This window comes from Metopolophium dirhodum, chromosome 1 (genome assembly GCF_019925205.1).
Source record: "Metopolophium dirhodum isolate CAU chromosome 1, ASM1992520v1, whole genome shotgun sequence".
Lineage (NCBI taxonomy): Eukaryota > Metazoa > Arthropoda > Insecta > Hemiptera > Aphididae > Metopolophium > Metopolophium dirhodum.
In genome coordinates, this window is record NC_083560.1 from 111458931 (window position 1) to 111486312 (window position 27382).

A 27382-nucleotide genomic window follows, 5' to 3' on the forward strand; every position below is an offset into this window, starting at 1 on the left:
AAATGTATATAATTTTACTTTTTATTGATCCTATTATATTAAATATAGAAGTCTATTTATGTTTATATACTTTAGTTATATTGATTTATTTAAAATATGTTATAATTGGTAAATATTATTATACTTTGTTAATATCGTTATTCTATATTGTAATTGAACATTGGCCTTGTAAATATTAAATAAAATTAAATAAATAATATATAGAATAATGATGCATTTTATACTTGATCATTCAATTTTGAAATTTAGTGTTATAACTTATAAAATTATGTTTTTAATTTTTTTGAATCTTGTATAACTAAATCATTTGAAACAATATTGTACTTAACCAATTGTGTAATTTTTATATAAACCTGATCGCTTATTATCCCGTGCTAGTAGTATACATCTGTATGTTTACAGTTCATTGACGTGTTGTAACGTAATGATTAAGACTTAATCTGGATATCCCTCCGGGGGGTCACCGATTTACTGAGACACACATTACTGAGATTACACACATGTTGTAAACCTATTTATTCATTACACAAAATTATTTAGTGTATATACATCAAATGTTTACACTATAGTCAAAATTATTTTTTATCAAACCTTACTATAAAACTGAAATAATATTTAATGAAAATATTACAAATTAATAAATAATAGTTTTTTTATTGTTATAAATTAATTCTTAATTATATTTACACAAGTTTTCTTACTTCTCTAGTAAAAGGTACATATTCTACAATTCTATCATGAATTAATAAACAGTAAGCAGTCACACCTGCTAGTGATTCTGAAGCTTCAATTTCCAATTGAACATCTACTGCTGAAGCAGTGGCTGAATCGTTCTGTTTCGAAGTATCGATGACTATAATTGGTGCGTTTGTCAGAAAAGTAGAAGGACTCAATATGGGGTTACGAATACTTTTTTCATAGTACGATTCTTGAAACGATGTATACATATTATATAATAAGGTGAAATTATTTTTAGTAAAATCTAAATTCAAATTATTGTACGGATAAGCTATCGAGTTCAGAAACACTTTAACGTTTGTTAAATTACAATGGTCAAATATACTACAATCTTTTGTTATCAAATTTTTGCGTCCTTTTTGTAATCCAATTATGATAAATCGGGGTTTTTCTAATTTTGATGCAGTTTTCAAATTCCATACAACTTTTTTAGTGGTACCAAGTTCAGGATATTCAAAAGTTTCAAAAGATCTAAAAGGGATAAATAGGCTTTTTTCTTTTTCTATAAGTTTCAATAATTTTAATCTTTCTTCATCGTCAACAGTGATATGTGGTACCAGACAATTTTATTTAAAACGACTTTACCTTCAGTAGCAGTTGCACCAGTTTTAACTTGTAAAGCATTTAAATCACTATGACTTCGGGTTAATATTAATTCCAATCTAGAATTCACTAATATTCTTTTATAGTCTTCAAATAAACCTAACCAATATTTCAATGGAATGCAAGCACTAAATTCACCTTTATCATTTTCCGATTGTGTTGCGTTTTTAAAATTCCAGCCAGCATTTTCATAGCAATTGTAGTTGTCTGGCGTACCGGATAAGTAACCTTTCAACGAGCTAGTGATTCCAAGAACACGTGCGCTATCTACTTCTATCCCATTGATTTCCAATCGTATTTGTTCGAAGAGGTAAGAGTAACCGTTATTAGATAGTTTCACTTTGGTAGGATCAGTAATTGTTCCTTCCAAAAAAATGAAGCTTTCGTGTAGGTATGGATAAACATCCGTTTGCTGGATTGATATACGTATTTCATCATTATTATTAAATGATGTTGTATACGGTGCGTATGAATGATATTCAATTTTCGTAATTTTAGAATCCGTTTCGTACTGTGAAGTTATATCCAAAATATCACTTTCAGGCATTTTGCTTCAATTGATAACCCAGAGCTTGTAAAATTTTTTTATTCTTCACTGTCAATTTTTTTATTTTATTTGATGTTACTGGTAGCACTTTAGTCTTATGACTAGTAGTTCTGATCCGAAGTAGTGGACTTATATTGAATTTTAATCCCATCTCAAGACCCGTAACGTTTAATATGTAACACAATTGTCAATGCCTCATCAAAATTATCAATCGGATTATGATCTTGATCTACTAACTGAACGGTTATCGAGTCAATATTTGTTTTATTCAATTTGTAATATATTAAGTTTGGTGGTGACTGTATAACTTTAGATCCTGTTTTTTCACTCGGGAAAAACTCATAAATCGAATGACTTTGAAGATGGTTGTTGAATGATCCTTGAGCTATATTACACATTACTTTTATAGAATTAATTGTGTTTAAATTGACAGCTTTTTTTGATCGAAGAATTTCATTGTATGGGTTATATACTCGTTTTTCAAAACCGAATACAGGTGCTATACTATGCGGATACTCAAAGTGTAGTATCCCATTACATTTTATATACGATCTGAAATCGTTAGGATCAACCGTAATGTCGAATGTTAAATTGGTTAAGTTTTTACTATTATAGGTATCTATTTGCTTCTTAACTCGTTGCTTAATATCTTCAATTTCATAACAACCCTCTTCCAATGTAATAAAACATATCATAGGATCATTATTGTTTTCATTCTCAGCTACTTGTATAGAAAATTTATTATTATTATCATTAATATTTGGAAACGAATTAAATGACTGTAAACATAACAAAGCTATTTCTGAGTCCTCGTAAAGGCCTATAGGTGGAAAATAATTTACAGATAATATGGTAGCATTCCCAGTTAAACTTAAAGTAACTGACTCATACATTACAAAATCTAAGATATAAATTTAATGATGAGATCCGTGACGTTTAATATGCAGAACAACTGTTAACGTTTCGTTAAAATTGTCAATTGGATTATTGTTTTGGTCAACTAACTGAACAGTAATTGAATTAATATCTGTTTTGTTTAATCGGTAATATATAAGGTTTACCGGAGATTGAACAACCTTTGTTCCTCTTCTCCCACTCGGGAAAAACTCATATATCGAATGGGTTTGAAGTTGGTTGTTGAATGACCCATGTGCTATATTACACATTACTTTTATAGAATTAAATGTGTTTAAATTTGCAGCTTTATCCGATCGATGTTCTTCATAAAACGGTCCACAATCTTTCTTTCTATACCCAAAAACAGGTGCTATACTATACGGATGCTCAAAGCGTAGTATTCCATTACATTTTATATACGTTCTAAAATCGATAGGATCAATACGTACATTGAATGTTAGCTTTGTTCCGTAGACTTTATTAGCTTGAGGTAACTCTTCTACCATATATTTGTTAATATCTTCTATGTCACAGCATTCGACTGGCACAAAAAATTGAATATTTACTTTTCTATCTGGAGGAATTGATTTTATTCTCAGCCGGTTATTAGTTAGATTTATAATATTTGGAAATGAATTGTATGTTTGCAAAGATAACAAAGCTATTTCTGAATCCTCGTAAACGTTTAGAGATGGAAAATAATTCGTGGATAATATAGTTGTATTTCCAGTTAAACTTAATGTAACAGATTCATACATTGTAAAAATTCAAGACATAAATGACCACAGTTAAATGTATTGAAGTCTTGATAGTTGGAATAGTTGTATACTATTTTGAACTGTCTGAAATAATGTTGTAATTCAATTGGTGGTGGTAAATCACCAAAGCTATCAAAATATACAACTTTGTCCTTATTTTTATAAAACGCTACCCAATGGCTTCCGTCGCCTGAAGATATATCCAAGTTTAATATACCACATTCAATCGTATGCGGTTTTTTAGGTAAGTTATCACGTGAAAAGACACCACGGAAATGATTGATTTTCAACTTCCCGACGTATTTTATAATATCCTGAGACGAAAGCGGTCTGTCAGGTAGCGTAATCATCAGTTTTTTTTTTTTCTTGATCTATTCTTGTTTGAATTCAAACCACTTCCTTTTTTTCTTTTTCTATTTTGAACCGCATTATACACACTAGCACCTCCAGACATCAAACTACCAAGTGCTGACAATCCTGCAAATATAGGTATTAAAGGAATTACACCTCCTGACTGTCTCGGTGCTAAAATCAGCCTTTTACCACCATTCTTTTTCTTTGAGATTCTTTTTTTCTTCGCTGCTAATATACCATTTGTTTTTATAGCACGTTTCCGTTTACAACCCATACCTATTTTTCTTTTAGCTTTCATCGCATTTGTTACTGCATACGCAACTAGTTTCTCTTTTTTAGGAGTATCTTTTGCTTTAAATCTTTCCCAAGCACGATTTTCTAACACTTTATCAGCTCTATGTCTATCGTCTAAATTTTTACTCGCTGCATACACAATATCGTGATCGCGACAAGCAGCATCCAATGGGTTTATTCCTTTATCACCACGATCTAACCTCTTTTTTAATTTCGTACCTGGACCGCAATACTGATATCCTGGTACATGGGCTTCAAACGGGAGACTATTTATAAGGGAGTTTACAAATCCTTTTCCAGTCTTGACTGACTTACACTTACGAGTTGAACGTGTCATCGATAACTGATTACAAATTGGAAAATTCTAGCGTATTTATAAGAAAAAATGGATTTGATTGAACAGAAAGATAAATTGGATGTTATAAATGTGGATGTTCGGACAGTTAAAAAACCATCAAGACACGGTTCGTTATTTCCTGATACTATACGTGCTATACTAGTTGGTCCCAGCGGTTCAGGAAAAACAAATATAATGTATAATCTGATCACACACGCAAACGGGTTAAGATTTGAAAATATTTATTTATACTCGAAAACCTCCAATCAAGAAAAATATGTTTTATTAAAAAAAATTATAGATGATATACAAGGTGCTAATTTTTTCATATTTACAAGCGCTGATAAGGTTATAAAACCGAACTTGACTAAAAAAAATTCTATTATAATTTTTGATGATGTAATATGTGGTCCACAATCTGTAATCAGAGAATACTTCAGCATTGGAAGACATTCAGGTGCTAGCTCTGTATTTTATTTAGCACAAACATATTCTAAAATATCAAAACAATTAGTAAGAGATAACTCAAACTTTTTAATGCTGCTGAAACAAGATGATACAAATTTACGACATATATTCAACGATCATACGTCAGCAGATATGGATTTCTCAAAATTTCGGGAAATTTCCCATTTATGTTGGAACCACAGTGATTACGGGTTTCTGGTTATCGATAAGACTCGAGAAATGAATGAAGGAAGATATAGATGTGGTTTTCATACGTTTATTAAAATAAGATAAATTAGTATTGTATTATGTTAACATACATATCATTAATTTTCTGATATTATAATTTACAAGCCATTTAATGATGAACTTTGTAAAAATTATTGTAAACCTTAATATTATTTTAATAAAATACTTTATAAATATATATATATACCATAGTACGCAGTTATTAACCACATAGTGATATCAGTAGTCATACGATACAGTTAAATTGTATTTATTATTTACAATGGATAAAGAAAAAGTTTTGCTGGAAAATTTAATAACATCAAAAAAAAATATTAAACGAAAAATAATGGAAATGAAACGGGGCGTTATAGATTCTGAAAACTATTTCCGTGAAGCATTTAAACCATTGAGTACAAGTATAGAAAAAAATAATCAATGCAACTCGCACCCAGCTGATCAAAAAAATACGGAAACCTCGCATATTAGTGACGAAGATGACGATGTATTAAATTCAACATTTTCAAATTTTTTTAATAATCGACAGACAATACAACGTTATGATAAATCCTATGGTATGTATTATGATAAAGCTAGTGATTCGTACAAAATAGGAGATCACACAATAACTTTTTGTCATGGTAACTTACAGTTGGTTAATAAATACTATAAATGGACTAAAGGGCTATGGTCGTTATTATGCGAGAAGGAACCAAAAAATCACACTATAGAAGATATGGAATCTTATTATGATATTTTAAGAACAACACATGTTCATTTAAAACCCGATGGGAAACCCAAAACCTCAAGATACTTTAAATGGATTAATGTTGTAAAACCTCTGTACGAACGAATGAAAAATGAGGATCATCAGTTAAACAAAGAAATAACTAAAATTAATACCCCTAAAACTCCTCAAATTAACTTATTACCATTTAACGAACATATATCTAGGTTGAGCGCTAAACGTAGTAATATTCATAATAATACAACCATGGGAAATGCGCCGTTTGAATTTCAACCAACAGCTAACAGTTCTATGATTTCAGAACCTGTTGTTGAAAATATGTTTAGTTTTACTTCAACACCGCAGACTAATAATAAAGGTGCTGGTTTATATAAAGATGTAATACCTCAAACCCAGTTAGTTTATTATGACGACCCAAATGAGCTAGTGACTAGATTAAATCTTTTAGCATCATCACAAAGTGCGGGTAATACTGGTGTTAATAATGAAATTATATCTATTTTAGAAGAGCTACGTGAGAGAAATATTATAGTATAATGGTAACCTTAGATAGTATAGCTAATGAACTACATCGGCCAGCCAGAAAAATATTTCCTAGACGATGCGTAGTAACACGGTTTATTGATGACCTCTGGCAAGCTGATTTAATGGATATGCAATCTCATTCTAAAAAAAATCACGGCTTTAGATATATTTTAGTTGTTATAGACACGTATTCAAAATATATTTGGGTTGAGTCACTGAAAAATAAGTCCGGTTAAAATTGTACAAAAGCCATGTCTAATATATTGAAAAAAGCTAATCCAAAATTGTTACAGACAGATAATGGCACAGAATTTTATAATATTCAATTTCAAAATTTAATGAAAAAATATAAAATTAAACATTTTAGTTCATACAGTGTTATCAAGTGTTCAATTTGTGAACGTGTTATACAAACCCTTAAAAATAATATATATAGACATTTCACTGCAACAGGTACATGGAATTGGTATGATAAAATATCAAAAATTATACAAAACTATAATAATACAAAACATAGAACAATCAAATGTACACCCAATGATGCTCGGTTGGACGCAAACAAAATTAAATTTAATACCCATATAAATGATAAAACATTATATAAACCGAAATTTAAAGTTAATGATAAAGTAAGAATATCTAAGTATAAACATGCATTTAGTAAAGGATACACCCCAAATTGGACAACGGAAATATTTACAATTTCAAAAGTCTTACAGACAAACCCAGTAACTTATCGACTAAAAGATGGAACAGGCAATAAAATCTTAGGTGGTTTTTACGAACAGGAAATTAAGTTAACGGATTATCCAGACACTTTCCTCGTTGAACGTATCATAAAAAAAGTTGGGAATAAAATGTTTGTCAAATGGTTAGGCTTTGATTCGAGCCAAAATTCATGGATAACATCATCAGATATTTTAAAATAAAGATATTTTATATGTTATACTTTTTAGTTTTTATAATAAAAAATATAAAAGTTTTTTATCAAGGCAAATTAATTATTTACATAGGTTATCTCCTGAAATAAAAAAAGATTGATTATTGTATACAAAAAAGTTTTATTTATAAAAAAACAATAATTTATTATACTAATAGGTCTTGTAATATCATATCAGACATTGTGTTAAAATGAAATTGCAATATTTCATGTAAAAATGATGTGTCATCGTTTTGTAGATGCGAATAATAACTAAAGTCATAGTTTTGAATATATTGGTTTGTAAATTCATTCCTCTGGCAAGTGATGGGAAGACCGCGGACATCGTTTTTAATCAGTTCGTAAGCTGTGTCAAATGTAACCTGATAACTTGACAAACGTTTCTGTTTTTCTACAATATACAAATCGATCAAATTTTGTATTTGCTTGAGACGGGCGAAGTCAATGTTCGTCAAACTAATGTAATTGTCGTTTATATGCAAGGTAATTAAACTATGTTTAACATTGGTTGAATATGAAAAGTTATCTGTTATTTTTACACGTCTACATCTGATATGTAAATTATTCATAATTGAATTGTAATTAGATTCAGACATAAGTGTAAACCATTCTTCCAAACTTAATGTAATAATTTTCTTTGAAAGTTTACACTCCAATAGCAAAATAATAGAAATCTGATTATTAATTAATAACCCCACTGTAATATTTTTCTTGCTAAAAGCACGGATGTCAAAAGTAGACTTACAGACAATTATTGGTGAATCCATTGTTAAATAATTTTGTTAATTTTTTTATAAGTTAAAAATATTTTGACCACTATAAGCATAAATATAAAGTGAAATATAACTGCTAGAAGTCCTACGTTGAACTGTGAGTTTTTATCGTTTGTAAACATATTATATACTAAAATCATGGATAAAAAATACAAAAAATGTAAAAAAAATATATATTATAAGCAAAAACACATGATTTAACAAATGGTGTCGTCCGGATCGGTTTCACAATTACAAATAACATCGGTTTTACAATAATTACTTAAGACTTTTTGTATATACTGATTTCCCTTCATTAATAATAGAAATACACATTTTGGTGAATAACGAGTATGTTCTATAAAACAATCGTCAAAAATTTCAAAATTATGTAGAATTATCCCACACCAGTGACATTGAACTGCATCCCCGATGTTTAGATACTGGAAACCACACTGGGCCAATTTATATTTGTTCTGGCCCGTATTTGATGGGTATGTTTGAAATGATCTTAGCCTTGATGAAAATGCGGTGAATTCTGGATAAGCCGGTGTTGAATTGAATCGTATTTGACTAACCAATGACCGGATATCATTTGTACATTTTTGGAAATTCATTTTTTTTAAAAAAATTAAAGAAACGACGAGGAAATTAGAAACTACAAAACACAACTTGGTAAAACAGCTAATCGCAAGCAACTGAATATATTTAAAAATTATTAATAATTTGTTTACCAAATTTTGATAAAAAATACAGTGCAACCAACAAAAGTAAAATTTAAGTTTCTCCGGAAAAACAGTCTGTGAATGAACAAATACATCAATGAAAATTTAATTCACATGTTCTCCTGGTACACCATAGTCTGCTTTAAGCAAAAAGCGATATCTAGCAGTGATGAAAAAATTAAACAGTATAAACTGGGATAGAAAGCAGCCAAAAATCTGTTCATCCAAGGGGGAAAGTCGTGGATAACCGTTTTTAAATCACCCTGGAACAGTAAAAAACTGGGGTAGTAAGCACCCACAAATCTGATCGTTCAAGGGGGAAAGTCGTGGATAACCGTTTTTAAATCTCCCTGTAATTGTAAAAACTGGGATAGAACCTACATATACTACCTACTCGCACACAAACAATGCCTAAGTATCTGCAGATAAACCTGAACTGCTGCAAAGCAGCTCAGGCCCTGCTGCACCACGTTGCAGCAGAAGAGGCGGTCGACTTCGTCTTGACAAGCGAATACAATAGAGAAGAGGGTCCAAACTGGTATGCCGACACAACGGGCAAGGCAGCCATAGTAAACATCAACAAAACGAGACTAAACAAGGAGGGACTGGGAGAGGCAGGTTTCAGGTGGGTGGAAGTACACGGCCTGAGGCTATACTCATGCTACTGGTCTCCTAACTCCACCATTCAGGAGTACAAAGACTTTGTGAACAGGCTAGAGAGGTCAATAAGAAGCGAGGCAACTGAGATCCTAGTCACAGGAGACTTCAACGCAAAGCATGCGGAGTGGGGCTACCCGAAAAATGACAAGAGAGGAGACATACTATTGGATATGATCAACTCCGCTGGCCTAGTGATGTGCAACAAAGGGCAGGAGAGCACCCACAACAAAGGAGCGATCATCGACCTGACCATAGCAACACCCCGAACTGCCCAGAGCATGACCAAGTGGAAGGTTCTGGACAGGGAGTCACTGAGCGACCACTACTACATCCTATTTGAAACCACCCCAGACCTCCAAAAAGCGAGATGCACAGAAACAGGATTGATGCCAAAAAACTGGAAACACTACTCAAATCAGACTACCTCTCCCGGACCCTAGACAAGTGCACGGACGCAAACCAGAGCGCACTGGCAATCACGGACGCGATCAACGGATGCCGCCCGACAGGCCAAAGTGGAATGAGAGCCAGGAAATCGGTATACTGGTGGATAAACACGCTCCGGAACACGGCAAACCACCTCCGAAGAGTCCACCAACGAGAGAGAAAAAACACGGCCTAGCAGGCAACTCAAACGCGAAATTGAATGCAAAAGCAGCCAAACGCGCACTGGCAAATGCAATAAAGAGGGTAAAGGAGAAGGCGTGGAGGGACCTGTGCCATATGGTACAGAACGACACGTGGGGTCTCCCGTATAAGCTGGTGATGGACAAACTGACCAGACCCCCCCCCCCCCCCCCCCCCCCAATCCCAGAACTAGACACGCCAGGCAGGCTGCGTCATATCGTCTACGGACTTTTTCCACAACACCCCCTAAGGGACAGGATCAGTTGGCCCCCAAACCTGAGCAGCCACCCAAGCTGGAAGATCGACGAGGCGGAACTGAAGGATGCCGCGAGGAGCCTCAAACCAAAGATCGCCCCGGGCCCAGACGGGATATCAAATGAGACGGTCAAGAGCATAGTGACACTGAACCCGCACGCACTCCTCAAAGTCTATAACACATGCCTTAAATACCTGGGATTGCACATCAACCAAAAGTGGAACTTCACCGAGCACGCCAAGATAACAGCAGCCAAGGCAGGAAATATCGTGAGTAGGCTGTCAAGAATAATGCCAAACATAAGTGCCGCGAAGCCAACGAAGAGGAGGCTACTGAGTAATGTCGCCCACTCTGTAATGCTGTATGGAGCACCAGTATGGGCAGGAGAGATGAGCGCGGAAGGCTGGCAGGAACTGCTCAAGGTGCAGAGGCGCATATGCCTAAGAGTCGCCTCGGCCTACTGTACTACATCAAGAGATGCGATATGCGTAATCTCGGGGATAGCCCCATCGAACCTGCTCGCCAAAGAGAGAAAAGAAATCCACGACAAGAAGAGGAACAGGGAACATGGAGTACAGACTGGGAACATCCTAGACTCATCGCAGGCCGAATGGGATAGCAGCAAAAAGGGCAGGTGGACACACGTCCTCATCCCAAAAATTGGTCCCTGGACAGGCCGTCGCCACGGTCAAATAAACTACCACTTGACACAAGTTCTTAGCGGACATGGATGCTTTGCTGCAGATCTGAAGAGATTCGGTAAACTGGAGTCCTCAGAGTGTTGGTACTGCGGCAACCCAGCGGACGACGCTGAACACACGATATTCGCCTGCGATGCTTGGCACGCTAGAAGGAGGCAGGCAGAAATGGCGATGGAGACTGAGCTGAACCCGGATAACCTCATCCCGACGATGCTGGCTTCCAAAGAGAACTGGGACATAGTGTCTGAAATGATCGTGGGAATCATGAGGAAAAAAGAAGCAGAGGAGAGAAAACGGCAGGCAACCGGAACCACCTAAAGAGGATGAAGAAGACCTGATTGACACCTCAGCTACTGCCAGACACAACCACGCAGGACCAAGCACGAACGCGACTCGAGGGCGGCGGACTCCGGATCGGCCCGCCAAGAGGACGTGACAAGCAGCGCTGGTCAACAATACAAACGGAATTATAACCGATTAGCATGTAAGATGGTAAACCGGGGGATTGTCCCGGCGAGCCATCGTATGTAATTTGTAATCAAATTGTGAGGGATCAAACAGGGAGATTGGCCCTGTGCGATCCCAAAAATCGTGTATGTTGAAAAATTTTAATCAATAAATGATGGCACATGGGGGTGAAATGACCAGTTGGTTAGTACCACCCCCGATACCATGTTAAAAAAAAAAAAAAAAAAAAAGGTCCTCGAGCAACTTGTTGACAAGTATTTGAAATATAAAATAAAAAAAGGGGGTCAAGTGGATGTCGCTCCGCTGTACAGTAGGTTACAAGTAGGTCACTGTATAATGGATGGTATTAAATTTGAATTCAATGATATAAAATCATTGTATTTTCGAAAAACGATTCCGAGCGGAGACGGTATGTCAGTCTAGGATATTTTAAATTAGGTATATTGATATTGTTATTATACGGTAGCTGGTAAGTTGAATTAATATTTTTAATATATTTAATTATTAACCTAAAATTATCAGTGATGCTGGAAAAATACCTATTATATTAATTATTAATTTATATTAAAATAACCAAAATCGTTAATATTGATTTAATATTTAATATTTATTAATAATATGTAATTTCGTCCAAATTTGAATTCAAAATGTCTGTAAAAAATAATTCTGTTGATATATTTTTCACATTTTTTGGTTACAGTATGAACTATTTATTAGAATCTTTGTCTTAAATTTTTAAACCTTAGTTATAAAAACTGATCATTTTATAATTTTTTAATTACAATGGTTGATAATTTTCGAGATTTTGATGAATATTGTCGAAAATTGATCTTTAAATGCTTATAAAAAAAAATTGTGACAATAGATTTTTAATATTTTCCATATATCGTTGTAACGATATAATAGGAACCTTGTATTAAATTTTCAAGCTTTTTTACCCAACAAATAAAATTTTATTGATATTTCTAGAAAAAAACTAAAAAAAAATTAAAAATGAAAATGTTCATAAACAGTTCAAAACAAATCATAATATTTTGAAAATTTTACCGTGTATAGAAAATGCAAATATAAACAACCATTATTTCGATATTCTTGATACTTTTTAATGCATAAAAATACATGGACACAGCTTACATGAGTCATATATACCTGTACTATATAGGTGCAGTTTACAATCCGATTTTTTGTTTTAGGATTAGAATTACAAAAGAGATGGAAGAGTATTCGAGATGCATATGTAAAGGAAGTAAAAAAAATGAAACAAGTTAAGTCTGGATCGGGAGCAGTGAAGTCGTCATATTTATATTATAGAAGGTTGCAATTTCTACAACCAACAATAAAAAAAATTTCTACCGAGAGCAATTTTGAAACTGCAGATGTTGGCGGTGATACAAATTTAGAATCATCGACTGAAAATTCGATCAAGGAAAATAGTTCCAGAGTTTCAAATGAAGAAGGTACTTTCAAAAGTCCTCTTCAGCAACGAAAAAAAATAAAACTTCATCCTGCTGATGAGCAGTTTGCCAACATCATAGAAAAAAGTTTAAATCACAGGAATAATGTAGAAAAAAAAGAAGATGATGAAGATAAATTATTTTGTTTATCTTTATATAAAGAAATGAAAAAAGTACCAGATGCAATGCGTTTAAAAACTAAAATCGAAATTTATAACCTACTTTTAAGAAATCAAGCAATACAAGCTAATCCTCAACCTTCAAGTACAGATATCTCTAAATCCAACCATGTATCCACATCGTACGGCCAACAAAATATGTAACGATATGCATACCCACAATATGATCGTCCAAATTATACAACTATTCCATACGATACGCTTCGTCAAAATCAAATTTACACTCAATTTAACCAAAATATGGAACCTCTACAAACTCCTTCACCTTTATCTACTAATAGTGAGATTTCTCAAGAGTCGTCAGATCTTGATTTATTTGGATAAAAAATAATTTACTTAATATATAAGGTGATTCTTTTGTATTGTTTTTTAATGTTTTTACAGTCTACAGGTTGATTTTTTATTTTGTTTCAATATCAAATGTAATTTTGTTTTATTATTTATTAAGTAGTTCAACAAATATTTGTCATGTCTACAGGTTGATTTTTTATTTTGTTTCAATGTCAAATGTAATTTTGTTTTATTATTTATTGAGTAGTTTAACAAATATTTGTTATAAGTCTAAAGGTTGATTTTTAATTTTGTTATTATTTTGTAATATTGTTCAGTAAATAAAAAATTTAATAAAATTTAGACAGACTTACCTTATTGTAACAATAAGTTTTTCTTGTGGTGAAATGCAATATCTTATTGCATTTTCATCAGCTTCTAAGGAGTCTTTAATTATCTCCAATAGGTCATCGAATGATTTAATGGACATTCTAAAGTAATTGAAAAATTTTTCATCGTGTTCTCTAAGTTTAGGATATAACGTGACATAAAGACTATGAGAAAGCCTTGTTTTTAAAATAGGATGAACCCAATATTTTCTTTCCCTCATTTGTCTGCGTCTTCTCATCCTTCGGTGGACGGCCCACAAACACACAGCATCTATCACATCCATTCTCGATGACCGTCTGAACTGTACTATATATTGTTTTTTAAATATAGTTTTTGACTAGAACATTCTCGTACAACGCGCGTGACACTCAGCCATCTGAATGGTAAACGCTCGTTTTGTGGCGTGCTAACGCGCGTGTACGCGCGTCCATGTGAACCTAGCCTAATAGTAAAATAAATACTATAATATTGTAATTTGTAATATTCTTTATACCTCACCACCACCGTTATAAATAATTGCATAAAACAAAATTTCTAGTGGGCGATTGTCCCACTAACTCTTCCACAATTTTATAACGCCATAACCTTGTTTACAATTATTATTTGAATTTTTACATAACGAAAAAGTTTTACATTTTGTAAATTCCCGTCCATAACGATATAATATAATTATTATTATGGTCCCGTGATTACTAGCGCTTTAGTTCATCAAAACACAATTTTGGGGCCAACATTCTTATCTCGTCTTCCAAACTGAGTAGATAATCGTGGTCAGAAAAATTCAGGGTATCCTTTTATCGCATCATAGTATCCTATTCTCTACTGATCGGCTGTCGCGTAATTAGTATACCTCTAAGATTTACAAACTAAAGTGTCAATACTTTCAATATACACCCTGACACCCACCACCCACCTTATAAAATACTGGGGCGAATCGCCCCATAAAAATACACTTTCGGCGCCACTGGGTCCAGGGGTTAACCGGTAGACCCTCCGCACATGAGGCGATTACAACGCGACACGATTCTTGTGCGATTTATGCGATACAATCAATCTCTACGATTACGGGGGCGCACACGATGCGATTGTTGTGCGATTATTATTATCGTTGTTTACGTATTATTCGCTTGTTATCAGTCGATTACTGACGTTTGCGCAGTTCTTTGGTTATCTTTTTTAAAATGTCGAGTTCATCTAGTGACGAAGAAGCAATTGTTACGTACTATTTGTACAAAAAGTTGGTTGGTAGAAAACAGCAAGAAAAGAATAGAAGGAAATTTTGGATTCATCCTTATATTCAAAGAAATAACCACTGTCGACTTTTTGTTTCGGCTAGAGAACTTCAGGAAACCGATGTTAAATTTATAGCATTTTACAGAATGTCAAAGGAATCCTACAAAGAAACTGTAGACATTATATCTCCTGCCATTTATCAGAAGAATACTAACATGAGAGAATGTGTGAGCGCAGAAGAACGAATATTAATCACATTAAGGTACGTCAATGATGTTTATAATTATAGTTTTAATAATATTTTTTAATACCTATTTATAATATAATAAATCTTATAGTATTAATTATAACCAAAAACATATCCTTATTTAACATTAGTCTTTATAATTTTAATCATAATAAAAACATTAACTTCTCATAATAAAAAACATTAACTTCTTATTTAATACTAGGCTTTATATTTTAATCATAATAAAAAACATTAACTCCTCATAATAAAAAAACATTAACTTCTCATAATAAAAATCATTAACTTCTTATTTAATATTAGGCTTTATAATTTTAATCATGATAAAAAACATGAACTTCTTATTTAATATTAGACTTTATAATATTGATTAGTACAAGTTTGCGTAATTTGAAATTACCGTGCTTTCGTCGGATGAAAACGAAGATAAATAAGTAGCAACTGAAGAATGACTATTCATAGGGGGAGGACTTAAAAGTATTTCGTCAATAAGTTCAATAGATTGGCGCTTATAGGTTCTCAGTTGTGAATTTGACATTGTTAAAAGATCTGGTATAAGACTATTTAGAAACTGCTTTACTGAATCTGTCCTGGCATCAGAAGCAGTAGTGGCTATTTTAGATTTCTTGGTTTCAAAATATTCGGTAAAGGCTTTGTCAACATCAGTGGAAATATTTTTATTTCTTTTTACTCTTTTTCCTGGAGTAGATTTCGATTTTAAAAATGTTGATTCTGGAGTAGTAACGCGTTCAGTTTCAGATTGTGTCATTATTAGTGGTATGCTATTTGAAGTAGATGGGCGAGGGGATAGTGGTAGAAGCATATCTGGTGATGAGACTGACATGATGTCCGTCTGGTTTGATTCAGTATACTCCGATATATTTTCTGAAGTTTCCCACACATCAGCGGTCTCAAAGTCTTTATCGGGAATAGGTGGTAAATTTCCACTAGGCATAGCACATGTTTTGACAAAAGGTAACGTGAACTGCATTGCCTCATTCAAATAATACGGCTTTTTGGCTTTTGATCCACTTGTCGAGTTTTTAATTCTTCTTACAAACGTAGTCCTTATATTCCTCCATTTTTATTTGCAATCGTTCACTAAAACATAAATTATTATTCTACAGATATTTGGCTACAGGGAGTACATTTGTGTCGCTAGGCCTGTACTTTTGTCGAGGAGAATCAACAGTTGGGCAGATCGTGGCAGAGACGACACAGATAATATGATGAATGGATATTGGATGTCGAAACCGAATAAGGATCAATGGGAAAATATTGCAGAACGTTATAAATCGTTGTGGAATCTCCCAAATTGTATAGGCAGTATAGACGGTAAACATATTCGAATAGAGAAATTGCCGAATACAGGTTCCAGTAATTTCAACTATAAAGTCTACAATTCGATAGTATTATTGGGATGTTGTGATGCTGATGGGCTTTTTACGATGGTAGAAACCGGATATGCAGGTAGGAACAGTGAGGGTGGAATATTTCGAGCTTCAGCAATGAAATATCATATAACTCACTCACAACTTGATATTCCGTTACCTTCAAAGCTACCTCACGATACCAATAACTGTAACTTTCCCTATTATTTTGTGGCAGACGAAGCGTTTCCATTATCGAAATATCTAATGAGACCCTACCCCAGACGGACTCTCAACAACATTAGAAGAGTATTTAATTACCGATTAAGCCGTGGAAGAAAGACGATTGAGTGCACATTTGGTATGATGACGGAAAAATTTCAAGTGCTGAGTACTGCTATTCGTTGTCGTGATGTCAATAAAATCAATGATATCGTAAAAGCATGTTGTATACTCCACAATTTTACCCGTAAAAGGGAAGGTACTCGGTATGCAAAGCGAAACTTTGAAGAAAGCGTTGATATACGTAACACCACCAACTTCACTACAGATTATTCAACATCAAATGAGAGGACAGTAAACTATCAATCGTCATGTTATGACTTGAGAGATTATTTATCACAATACTCTACTACTCCACAAGCATCACTTCCATGGCAATGGAATAATTGTATATAAATTAGTAACATTTTGTCTTATTTAATAAACTATTTTTCTTATAGATATTCTATTCATATTGTTTTTATTAGATACTAAAGTATTATCATTATTTACGTATTATATATTATTATTCTGTTCAATTTATTAAACAATATCGCTTTCAGCTCTCTCACATTTGTGTAGATAAATAACTATCAACTAATAGCCTGATAAATATATTTTTTGAAATCTATTTAAAGACTAGCCATCACGTTTGTGTGGGTTATTCAGTATAGCCCGAAGGATATGATAAGTGTTAAAGTAGAAAAAAAATGAGAAGAAAAAAACCAATGATATTCTTAATATAGATTGATAAAAATAATACTAATTTTCAGGTGGTTATTCACGCTGATAGAAAACCTGCTAATGGACATAAAGGCTGTTACAATGCTGCAACTACTAATGAAGTAGCTTTAGTTATAGTTGGGTAATTTTGTAATAAGATTGTTGTCATACATTATTATTTTTTATTATATACGTCTGTCTTGGTCTGCAGCTGTCCGATTAAAGTTGGGCTGTAGACATTTTTTATACTTAAACCCGGCAACGACGGTTAGGTTAGGTTAGGACGGTAATTCAGCTAGTATTATATATTTGGAACGTGTTTAGTGTTTTGTGGAATATAATTATATATGTAAATTAAAAGTTTGCGAATACAAACAATTAATTAATTAGTTTATTAATATTAATATATTAAAATTAAAATAGCATCAATTTATATACTTACCAGATAAATTAACTTCAATTGATACGTCATGCCAAGCTTTGTCTTGACAATCTCTTCTTGAATACTCCGACGTGAAAAAATCATTAAGTTCAGGATGTTTTTCAATTTCGAATCAAACAATCGTCTTGTATGACAGTTCGACTGATGACTGATGGTTGAATATGATTGACAGTTCTCATTTATTCTACACAGCAGTTTGTGTTTACTTTATTCTCTCTATACTGTTTAATTATTTTACTAATTTTACCAGTTTTAAATAAAAATTCTTTTTTAATTTTTCACTCTTTTTATTACAATGAAAGAAGATGCTCTTGTCGCTAATTACAAGACTGAAAATGATGAAAACATGGAATTAGTTGATTTTTTCAGAATTTCAATATTTATACCATATATAGATAATTTTATTTCTCATTTAGCGTTAAGATTTGTGGATCATAAAAAAATTTTCGAATGTAAGTTATGACGTTTAGTAGTTTATTGTTTTTTTTTTTCATAACATTTGTTTTATGTAAACTAATGCTTCATTAATTTTGCAGGATTTGAATGTTTATTTTCTTATCAATCCTCTAAAGAAGAATTAGAATCATTCAACAGTTTATTAGAGTTTTATACACCTTAAATAGATTCCAAAAATGCAACAGCAGAAATAATGCTGTGGATAGTTGAACTCTCCAGGCTCAATATTATTCCAAAAACAAGTCTTGAAGCATTTTTGCTTTGTGATTCAAAAATATTTCCAAACATTAATAAATTATTAAAAATTCTATGCACATTACCCGTTTTGACAGCAACCCCTGAGAGAACGTTTTCAACACTCAAACGAGTTAAAACATATTTAAGGAACAACGGCTCAGGTAAATTTTAAAATAAATTTTACACTTATTGTTGGTTATAATGTGCTAAAATTTGTATAACATAGTATACAAAAATATTAAATATACTAGTATATTTTAATTCGTGGTTGTGAGTGATATTGTAGTCTGGGGATTTTTTTTCCGATTACCGAGCATTAATATAGTAATAAGCAATACATTATATTTAAATCATGAATGTAACAACAATAGAAATACCTAACGGCTAATTGTTTAGATAGTTACCCATTTTAGAAATAATCAAAATATGTAATAACAGGTAATACCTGGTAGTTATGCAATTGTTTTTGGTATTATTAACATTGTTATAACACATTATTATTATTACCTATTTAAATCTTTTTTAACATAAATAATATGTGCTTTTGAGCTGGACATACGTTCTTTTGTTTTTCTGACCGACTTTTCGTAAGGTTTTGGTTGTCATGGTTACTTATTAACAAGAACAAATTAATGATTCACAGATTTTCTTTGTAGAGGAAAAATATCGAGTAGCGTGCTATGGTTTTTCTTTCAGCCATTACATAAAATATGCAAATACATTAAGTCCTTAAGTCAATAAGTTTTTTTCTGAGTAAATTTTCATGATCATTATTAGTGCTAGGATTTTCTTCCCTAAAAAAAATGCTTTAATGCCCTACAAATTCTGAACAAGGCACTAAACAAATTTATTTTATTTTTAACAATTTTGATATAAATTCAATTGACTTGCCTAGCCTTACTAATAAATCTGAAGTCAGAACATTAAGAAACATTATTTATAAATTTTGTGACAGGTATTTTATATACTTTTAATTAATTTAAGTTTTGTGAATATTATTATACCTATTTATTATGTATTAAATACACGCTAGGAATAAAAATTACATTCAGGATTTAATTTAGATATTTTGTAATAAATAACAAAGAATTGACATTAAATTGTTTTTTTCATATATTTATGAAATATTATATCTTTGATAAGTGTTTGTAAAAACAAATAGATACAAGTATATAACTGTATATTTTCTTGAACATTTTTATCTAATACTCTAATGGCCGGGTAGAATGAAAATTTATTAATTTAATGGTTCAATTATGACTAATTTAGTCATTTGGTCAATAATGGCCTACTTATTGTTTAAGGGACCATTTGCTCACTATTGATTCGTTAAATGTTTAGTGATTGTTTATGCAACCCAGCATAAAAGTATCTAAAATTAAATTGGTACAGATAAGTATAATTAGTTTAAATGATAATATTTAGTTAGGACTAGAGCTCTCAAATTTGTTAGTGAATTATTCATGTTATCACTTGCCTTTGGGTCAAGGTTATTTAAATTTAAAAATCCGAGAATTTAATTTGTGTAATTAATTAGTAAATCACAGATATTTATTTCAGATATTAATCTATAGTTAGGACCAGTGCTCGACTTAACAAAATTAAATTAGGGGGACTCTGTTAAATATAAAAAGAGTCCCCATCACTTTTTAAATGTTATTGAACACACATCCCCAAATACCTCTCATTAAATTTATAAATAATCAATTTCAAAAGTTAAAAAATACAAGTTAATATATTACACAGGTATTATAATTTACATATTTAATTCTAAGCTAACCAGTAGCTATAGATTATTTTAATTAAAATCATTCCTAGGATTTCAAATCCTCAATATTGATTGATAGAGCTATCCGGTAGTCACATATCAATTCTTGATTTTGGCTGTTTAGCCTGAAACAAAAAATCTTTGCCGAAGTATCCAATTCACAAATAAAGTTGTTAATAAAAAATATTATGTAATAATATTATATAATGGCTATTCATAGCTTAGAATATTTTTCTTTGTAAAAAAAAACATTTTTATGCACATCATACTACCAGTGATCTGGCGCGGATTCAGGGAGGGGCTATGGGTGCTTGGGCACCCCCTGTTGTTCGTTTAAGCCACCAACAAAATAAATTTATAAATTTAAAATTACATAATATCATTTGTGTTATTTTTAAAAATAAGAATTTTATCATCGGTGTTTTCTGCCGCCGTCGTCTCAATGTCTCATGCGACGATAACAGCAGCTATTGTTAGTTTCTATCGTCGTATCTCGTATAATACCCGTACATTGTAATGACGACGTGCTGCGGCGGAAAGCACAGATAATTATTATTATTAGATTGCTATAATAATTATTATTATTCGGCATTCACTGTCAATATTATTGCCATATTATTATTTAGTTTATGAGCCTCAGTCGGTTCGTGACTGCCTGTCGAATATAATATCATATGAATGTTAGTAAAACACGGTTTCTTATTATACCCGGCTTTAAATATATAATTATTATTTTACGATGTCGGATTCTAGAAATGACTCTGAATCTCTCAGTAAACGTGATCGTTCTGTCAGTACTCAGAGATCATTAATGTCTTTTTTTGTAGAGAAAATTCGTTCAGATGAAGTGCAAGATCGATCTAAAGTAAATAATGAAGAAAATGTAAGTACTAGTAATGTTATTTCTGCAGCTGTACATGATAGTAGTTCTAAAGATTTACAAACCGACGTTGACAATCATGTACAAAAAAATATTTTTGGTGATGCATTAGATATTGGTAACTTTATTGACAGTCAAAGTTCAAAATTAAGTAATGATAAAGAATATCTTGCATTGACAAAAATATGGAGACCGGATATTTTATATAATTTTCCCAAAGATAAAGATTCAAAAAAATTTCAATTAAAATGGCTTAACGATTTTCTGTGGTTATCTTATAGTCAAAAATACGAAGGGGCTTATTGTAGAACTTGTGTGTTATTTTCTCGTGATGTAGTAGGGAAAAGTAAAGAAAATGCAGGTCAATTATGCACTAAGCCATTAAATAAGTACAAAAAAGCTCTCGAACTGTTTAAAAAACATTCAAATAACGATTATCATACATTTTCAATTATCAAAGCGGATAATTTTAAAAATGTTGTCGAATCTACTGAGAAGTCTGTAGCTGTTAAATTAAATTTAAATATTCAAAAGCAAATTGAAGAAAATCGAAAAAAACTTATCCCGATCATCAATACAATTTTTCTTTGTGGTCGTCAAAACTTTCCCTTACGTGATAATAGAGATTTGTTTCAAAGTAATGTAACTAATGAAGAAAATTTTAGAGAGCTTTTGAAATTTCGTATAGATTCAGGTGATGATGTTTTAAAAAACCATCTTCAAAATTGTCCGAAATATGCTACTTTCATTAGTAAAACAACACAGAACGATTTGATCGATTGCTGTGCTAGTGTAATTCTTGGTAAAATTGTAAATGCTATTAAAGAATCAAAATATTTCTCAATACTTGTTGATGAAACAACCGATATAAGTACTAGTGAACAATTAGTTTAGTGCATTCGCTATGTTTTTCATAATAAAGTGCAAGAAGATTTCTTAAAATTAATTATTGTTGAAAATACAACTGGTTATAATCTTTCTAAAGTAATACTACGCCAATTAGATGACTTGGGACTTAATATAAAATATTTGCGTGGTCAAGGCTACGACGGAGGGGCTAATATGTCCGGAAAATATCAAGGCGTACAAGCTCAAATACTAAAAATTCAGCATCTTGCTTTGTATACACATTGTGCTTCACATTGTTTAAATTTAAGTATATCAAAAGCGTGTTCTATAGTTTTGATTCGGAACATTGTTGGTAACATACAGGAGATGATAACTTTTTTCCGCGCGTCACCAAAATGAATGTTACACTTAACGACTACATTAACGAAAGTGTTACCTAATTCTAAATCATGTAGACTTAATTCTGTATGTGAAACACGCTGGGTTGAACGACACGATGCAATTCTTCAATTTCTGGAATTATACGATGTTATTATAAATTGTTTGGACGAACTTGGAAACTCTTATGAGGAAACTACGCTCACTACTAGTAAAGCTAATAATTTACTAAATTGTATGTTGAAATTTGAATTTTTAATTACGCTTCAAGTTTTGGCAGAATTATTTTCAATTACTTTGCCTCTTTCTAAGCAACTACAAAATCAAAATTTGGAATATTTTCAATCTTTGCAAATGGTTAATACTATTTTAGAAGAGTTAGAAAATAAAAGAAAAAACAATATTCAAAGTTTTAATTCGATTTAAACTAAATCATTAATATCAGCTGATATGCATAAGATAGAAGTAAAAAAACCCCGAACGTGTTCAAAACAAACTAATCGCGAAAATATATTGACCAACGACCCAAAAGAATATTTTCGTTTGACCTTATACTTACCATTTTTGGATTATTTAATATCGGAAATTAAAAATAGATTTGTAGGTCACGGTCATGAAACGATTATGCATTTACAATATTTAATACCATTTTTTTTACATGAAAATACGGACATTGAAAAAATTATTGAATCGGCCAAATTTTATGTTGATGATCTAATTGGATCAATTGAAGAAGTTAGAGGTGAGATTACTTTGTGGAAACAATTTTGGAAATCCCAATCAGATAAACCGAAAACTGCTATAGAATCATTTAACCAGGCATCTGCATTTTATCCAAATATAAAGGAATTTCTAAAAATTATTTGCATTATACCAGTTACCACTTGCACTGCAGAAAGAACATTTTCCTCACTTCGACGAACAAAAACTTATCCAAGATCAACAATAGGAGAAGATAGATTAAATGGACTTATGCTCCTTAATATCCATAGGGATATTAAAATTACTCCAGAGGAAGTTATTGAAGAATTCAGTAAAAAACACACGAGAAAATTACAGTTACAATATATGTAAGAAAAAACAAATTAATGTTTTTTTCAAGTTTATATTTAATAAATATTGAATACTGATGATTGACAAAAAATGTAGCACTAATAAATGTAATATAAAATAGAACAATAAAAAGGTATGACTATTATTATTTTTTTTTTTTTTTAAGCACCCCCTATTAAAATTTCCTGGATCCGCGTCTGCCAGTGATAAACATAAAAATAATATCGACATTTATATAAATCTAAACTATGAATACTATTCATAAGCAAGCAACACTAAAATTTAAAACAAATATTTTAAATGTTAAGTCAAAGATGTAAGTGATAAATATGTAATGTACTAATGTATAGTACAGTCGAGTCGCAATAACTCGAAGTTGAAGGGGGATAAAAATACACTTCGAGATACGTATTATTCGAGATATATAACTCGAATTTATCAAAATTAAATCAAAACTTCGAGTTATGTAATGAAATATAATAAAATATAAAAATTATAAAAATGTATGATAAATATATGTAAATAAATGTTGTATAACATTACTAAAATAGATTATAAGTATATGTACATATGTATTATTTATTAGATACAGTAGAAAAATAATTTGTAATTAATTTTTGGGTTTTCGGCTGTTTATTGACAAAATCACATACTAACATTATTAACCATACATACATACTTACTGTTATTGTGAATGCGCTAATAATCAGTTTCTATATCTACTCATTTTATCTTAAAGTAGATAAAACAAAATATTACGAAATACCCAGATACCCATATATCACAGATATAAATCATATACTTCGACTAAGCTATTCATTACAATTTTATATTCGAGTTAACAAGACTTATAATACATTGAGTGTTATGAGAATTTCTAGGGGAATAAAAAAAAATCGAGTTGTCAAGTTTTTCGAGTTATCGAGGTTCGAGTTATCGCGACTCGACTGTATATAATCTGATATTTTCTGTTTGACACTTTTCCAGCAATTTTTTTACTTCATCTGATAGTCTTCATTTAATTAACCACTATCATGTAAATACCTAAAAATATACTACTATATTGATTTATAAATGACAATATAACTATTAATATATTATTTTATATTAATTTTTAGTCTCTAATGAATGTATCCAAGGAATGTCTAAATTCAGAAATGACAGTGGCAAAAAATGTTGTAGTTCAAAATATTGTTTCTGTTATGAATATTGACATAACTTACTGATGTTATAAGAGTTTTGTCAGAAAACCAAACAGTATTCCCTAATTTGCAAAAACTATTTACCATAGCATTAACGTTACCTATCAGTTCAGCAACTTGCGAAAGAAGTTTCAGTGCAATGAAAAAAATAAAAACTTGGCTAAGGACATCGATGCTTCAAGATAGATTCAGCAATATTTCTATACTATATATTGAAAAAGATATGTCCAAAAATATTAATAGCAATGATATTTTAAATATCTTTGTTGATAAAAACAGATATTTGTTATTAAAATAAAATTAATTATTAATTATTTTTAAATATATTATGTTATTTTTTTTTTATTATAACAAACATTTATATTTGTATTAGTAATATTATATACTTATGTATAGGAAGGGGGTGCGGGGGCGAAGCCCCTGCGAGTCACTTTACATTTGATTGTTATAGCCCCCCTAAAAATTTAACCAAATGTCCGCCTATGAATATCATTCTGTTAAAACTTGAAATAAATGTTTTGATAAATAAAAAATAAGCTGTACATATTTTTTTCGTACATGGCCACTGCTTAATGTCATTAGCTAATTCATTTTAGTATCCAAACTTAAAACCATCACATATTAAAATATAATGGTCTTACCCTTTTCGCTGATCACGTTCATTTTTATAAAAATATATGTACGTATATGTATACTATATTATAATAACGTGTTATTTATCATGGTTGCGAAAACGAACGACTGTGTTGAACTGGTGATGCTAGACTAATCATTAACTGATAATCACTAATCGCGGATAAGATTATTGCATTCGAAAAATTAATCTGTCTGGGAAATACTGCCTTACACATTTTATTTTTGACCATTAAGGAATATTATAATAGTCGATAGTACACGTTCGATTTATCGATACATTAATTAATATTCCAGGTATGTCATGTGAGGCAATTCGAGTAGACCGTTTGGATATGCGCCCAATTCAAGTATACCCATTCAAGTATGCGCCCATGTCATGTGAGGCAATTCGAGTAGACCGTTTGGGTATACTTGAATGGGCGCATATCGATTCCGCCGGCTACCGTTTACAATATTTACGCATCGATTCCGCCGGACACTATTCATCCCCCCTTTGTATATGTATTTTAAAATGTATATTTAGTATAAACTATAATTTGGACAATATATACAACTATCATGTAACGACAAAAAACACCAAGATTTGCTTTTTTGAAATATATAAGGTGTTTTTATTATTACATGTATTTATAATATTTGTAGTGTTCGCATACAATATTTTCTTTTATATGATATTATTATGCTTATTCAAGCCACAGCAATATTAGGTATGAGTTATATAATGGTATTCAATACAATATTTTCTTTTATATGATATTGGCTCTTCGAGCTACAGATATTTTTATTATAATCGGATTGACTCACGTAACCGACGGGAATCGACTGTCTCCGCGATTGATAACAATGATCCTCGGCTCTTTGATAGTGGGTGTAATCCTTGATGATAATTCGGCGTACTATATTCAACAAATGGCTGCGATCGAAAATGTTGGCGGCGGCAGGCACCCTGCACGCTCTGACCCAATGAATAACAACGGTGTGATCGGCAGCAACAAACAAACGTCGCACGGTGAACAAAATACCGGCGCGTATAATATTATAATTAGCGGCAGTATAAAATGTCGGCGATAGAATCGGCAGCGACAAACAAACGTCGCACGGTGAATACCACAGCGGCGTGGGTAATCGGCAGCAACAACTGTCAACGGCGGCGGTACAAAATAAATGTTAGCAATAATCGGCGTGATAACAGTGCGCGTCAGTGATCATATGATTCGGCGTATTATCACGTTTCAATAACCGCTGCTAAGACGGACAGGTAGCTGGTCAATACGTTTGATAGCGTATTACTACCGATCCGGCGTAGAGGGTATGGCGGTAAACCCTCTCCGGCACTGTAGGCGTGAGTAGCTTGCCAATACGCACAAAGACGTATTACTACTCACACCGTCCAGGTAGGGAGAGGGGTACAGGCGGCGGTAGTCGGAATTATATTAAGCGAGAACGGTATCGCATGAAAGAGAGACGATAGCAACAGTGCAATTGATCGGACTAGGTGCGTGAATTTGTTCGTGGCCCTGAATCAGGCCTATATATTTGTAGTTTGTTGCAATCACGTGTTGATTAATACCTTGATTTGCATCGACCATGTTTGGTGATCTTCTTGTATGATGCGCATGATTTTGTAATGGGCGGCTAGGTGGAAAAAATGTTGTTTTGTATTCTTTATCCATTCCTGGTAATGGCAAAGCGATTAAAAGCTTCTCCGATGAGTAAAGTTGCCGTAAATGTTCCCGTCGCAGAGCGCGC

General features: G+C 32.1%; 1 protein-coding gene and 1 pseudogene across 1 annotated transcript; both read left to right on the forward strand.

Annotated features, from left to right (window-relative positions):
* LOC132934025 (uncharacterized) overlaps positions 1-13562 on the forward strand; it is a 57496-nt pseudogene extending 43934 nt beyond the window's left edge.
* A 3042-nt stretch (positions 13563-16604) lies between these two features.
* Positions 16605-17426, forward strand: LOC132950497 (uncharacterized). The gene has a single exon (XM_061021992.1). It carries the CDS (start codon positions 16605-16607, stop codon positions 17424-17426), a length of 822 nt encoding a protein of 273 aa, XP_060877975.1.
* Positions 17427-27382: the final 9956 nt, after the last annotated feature.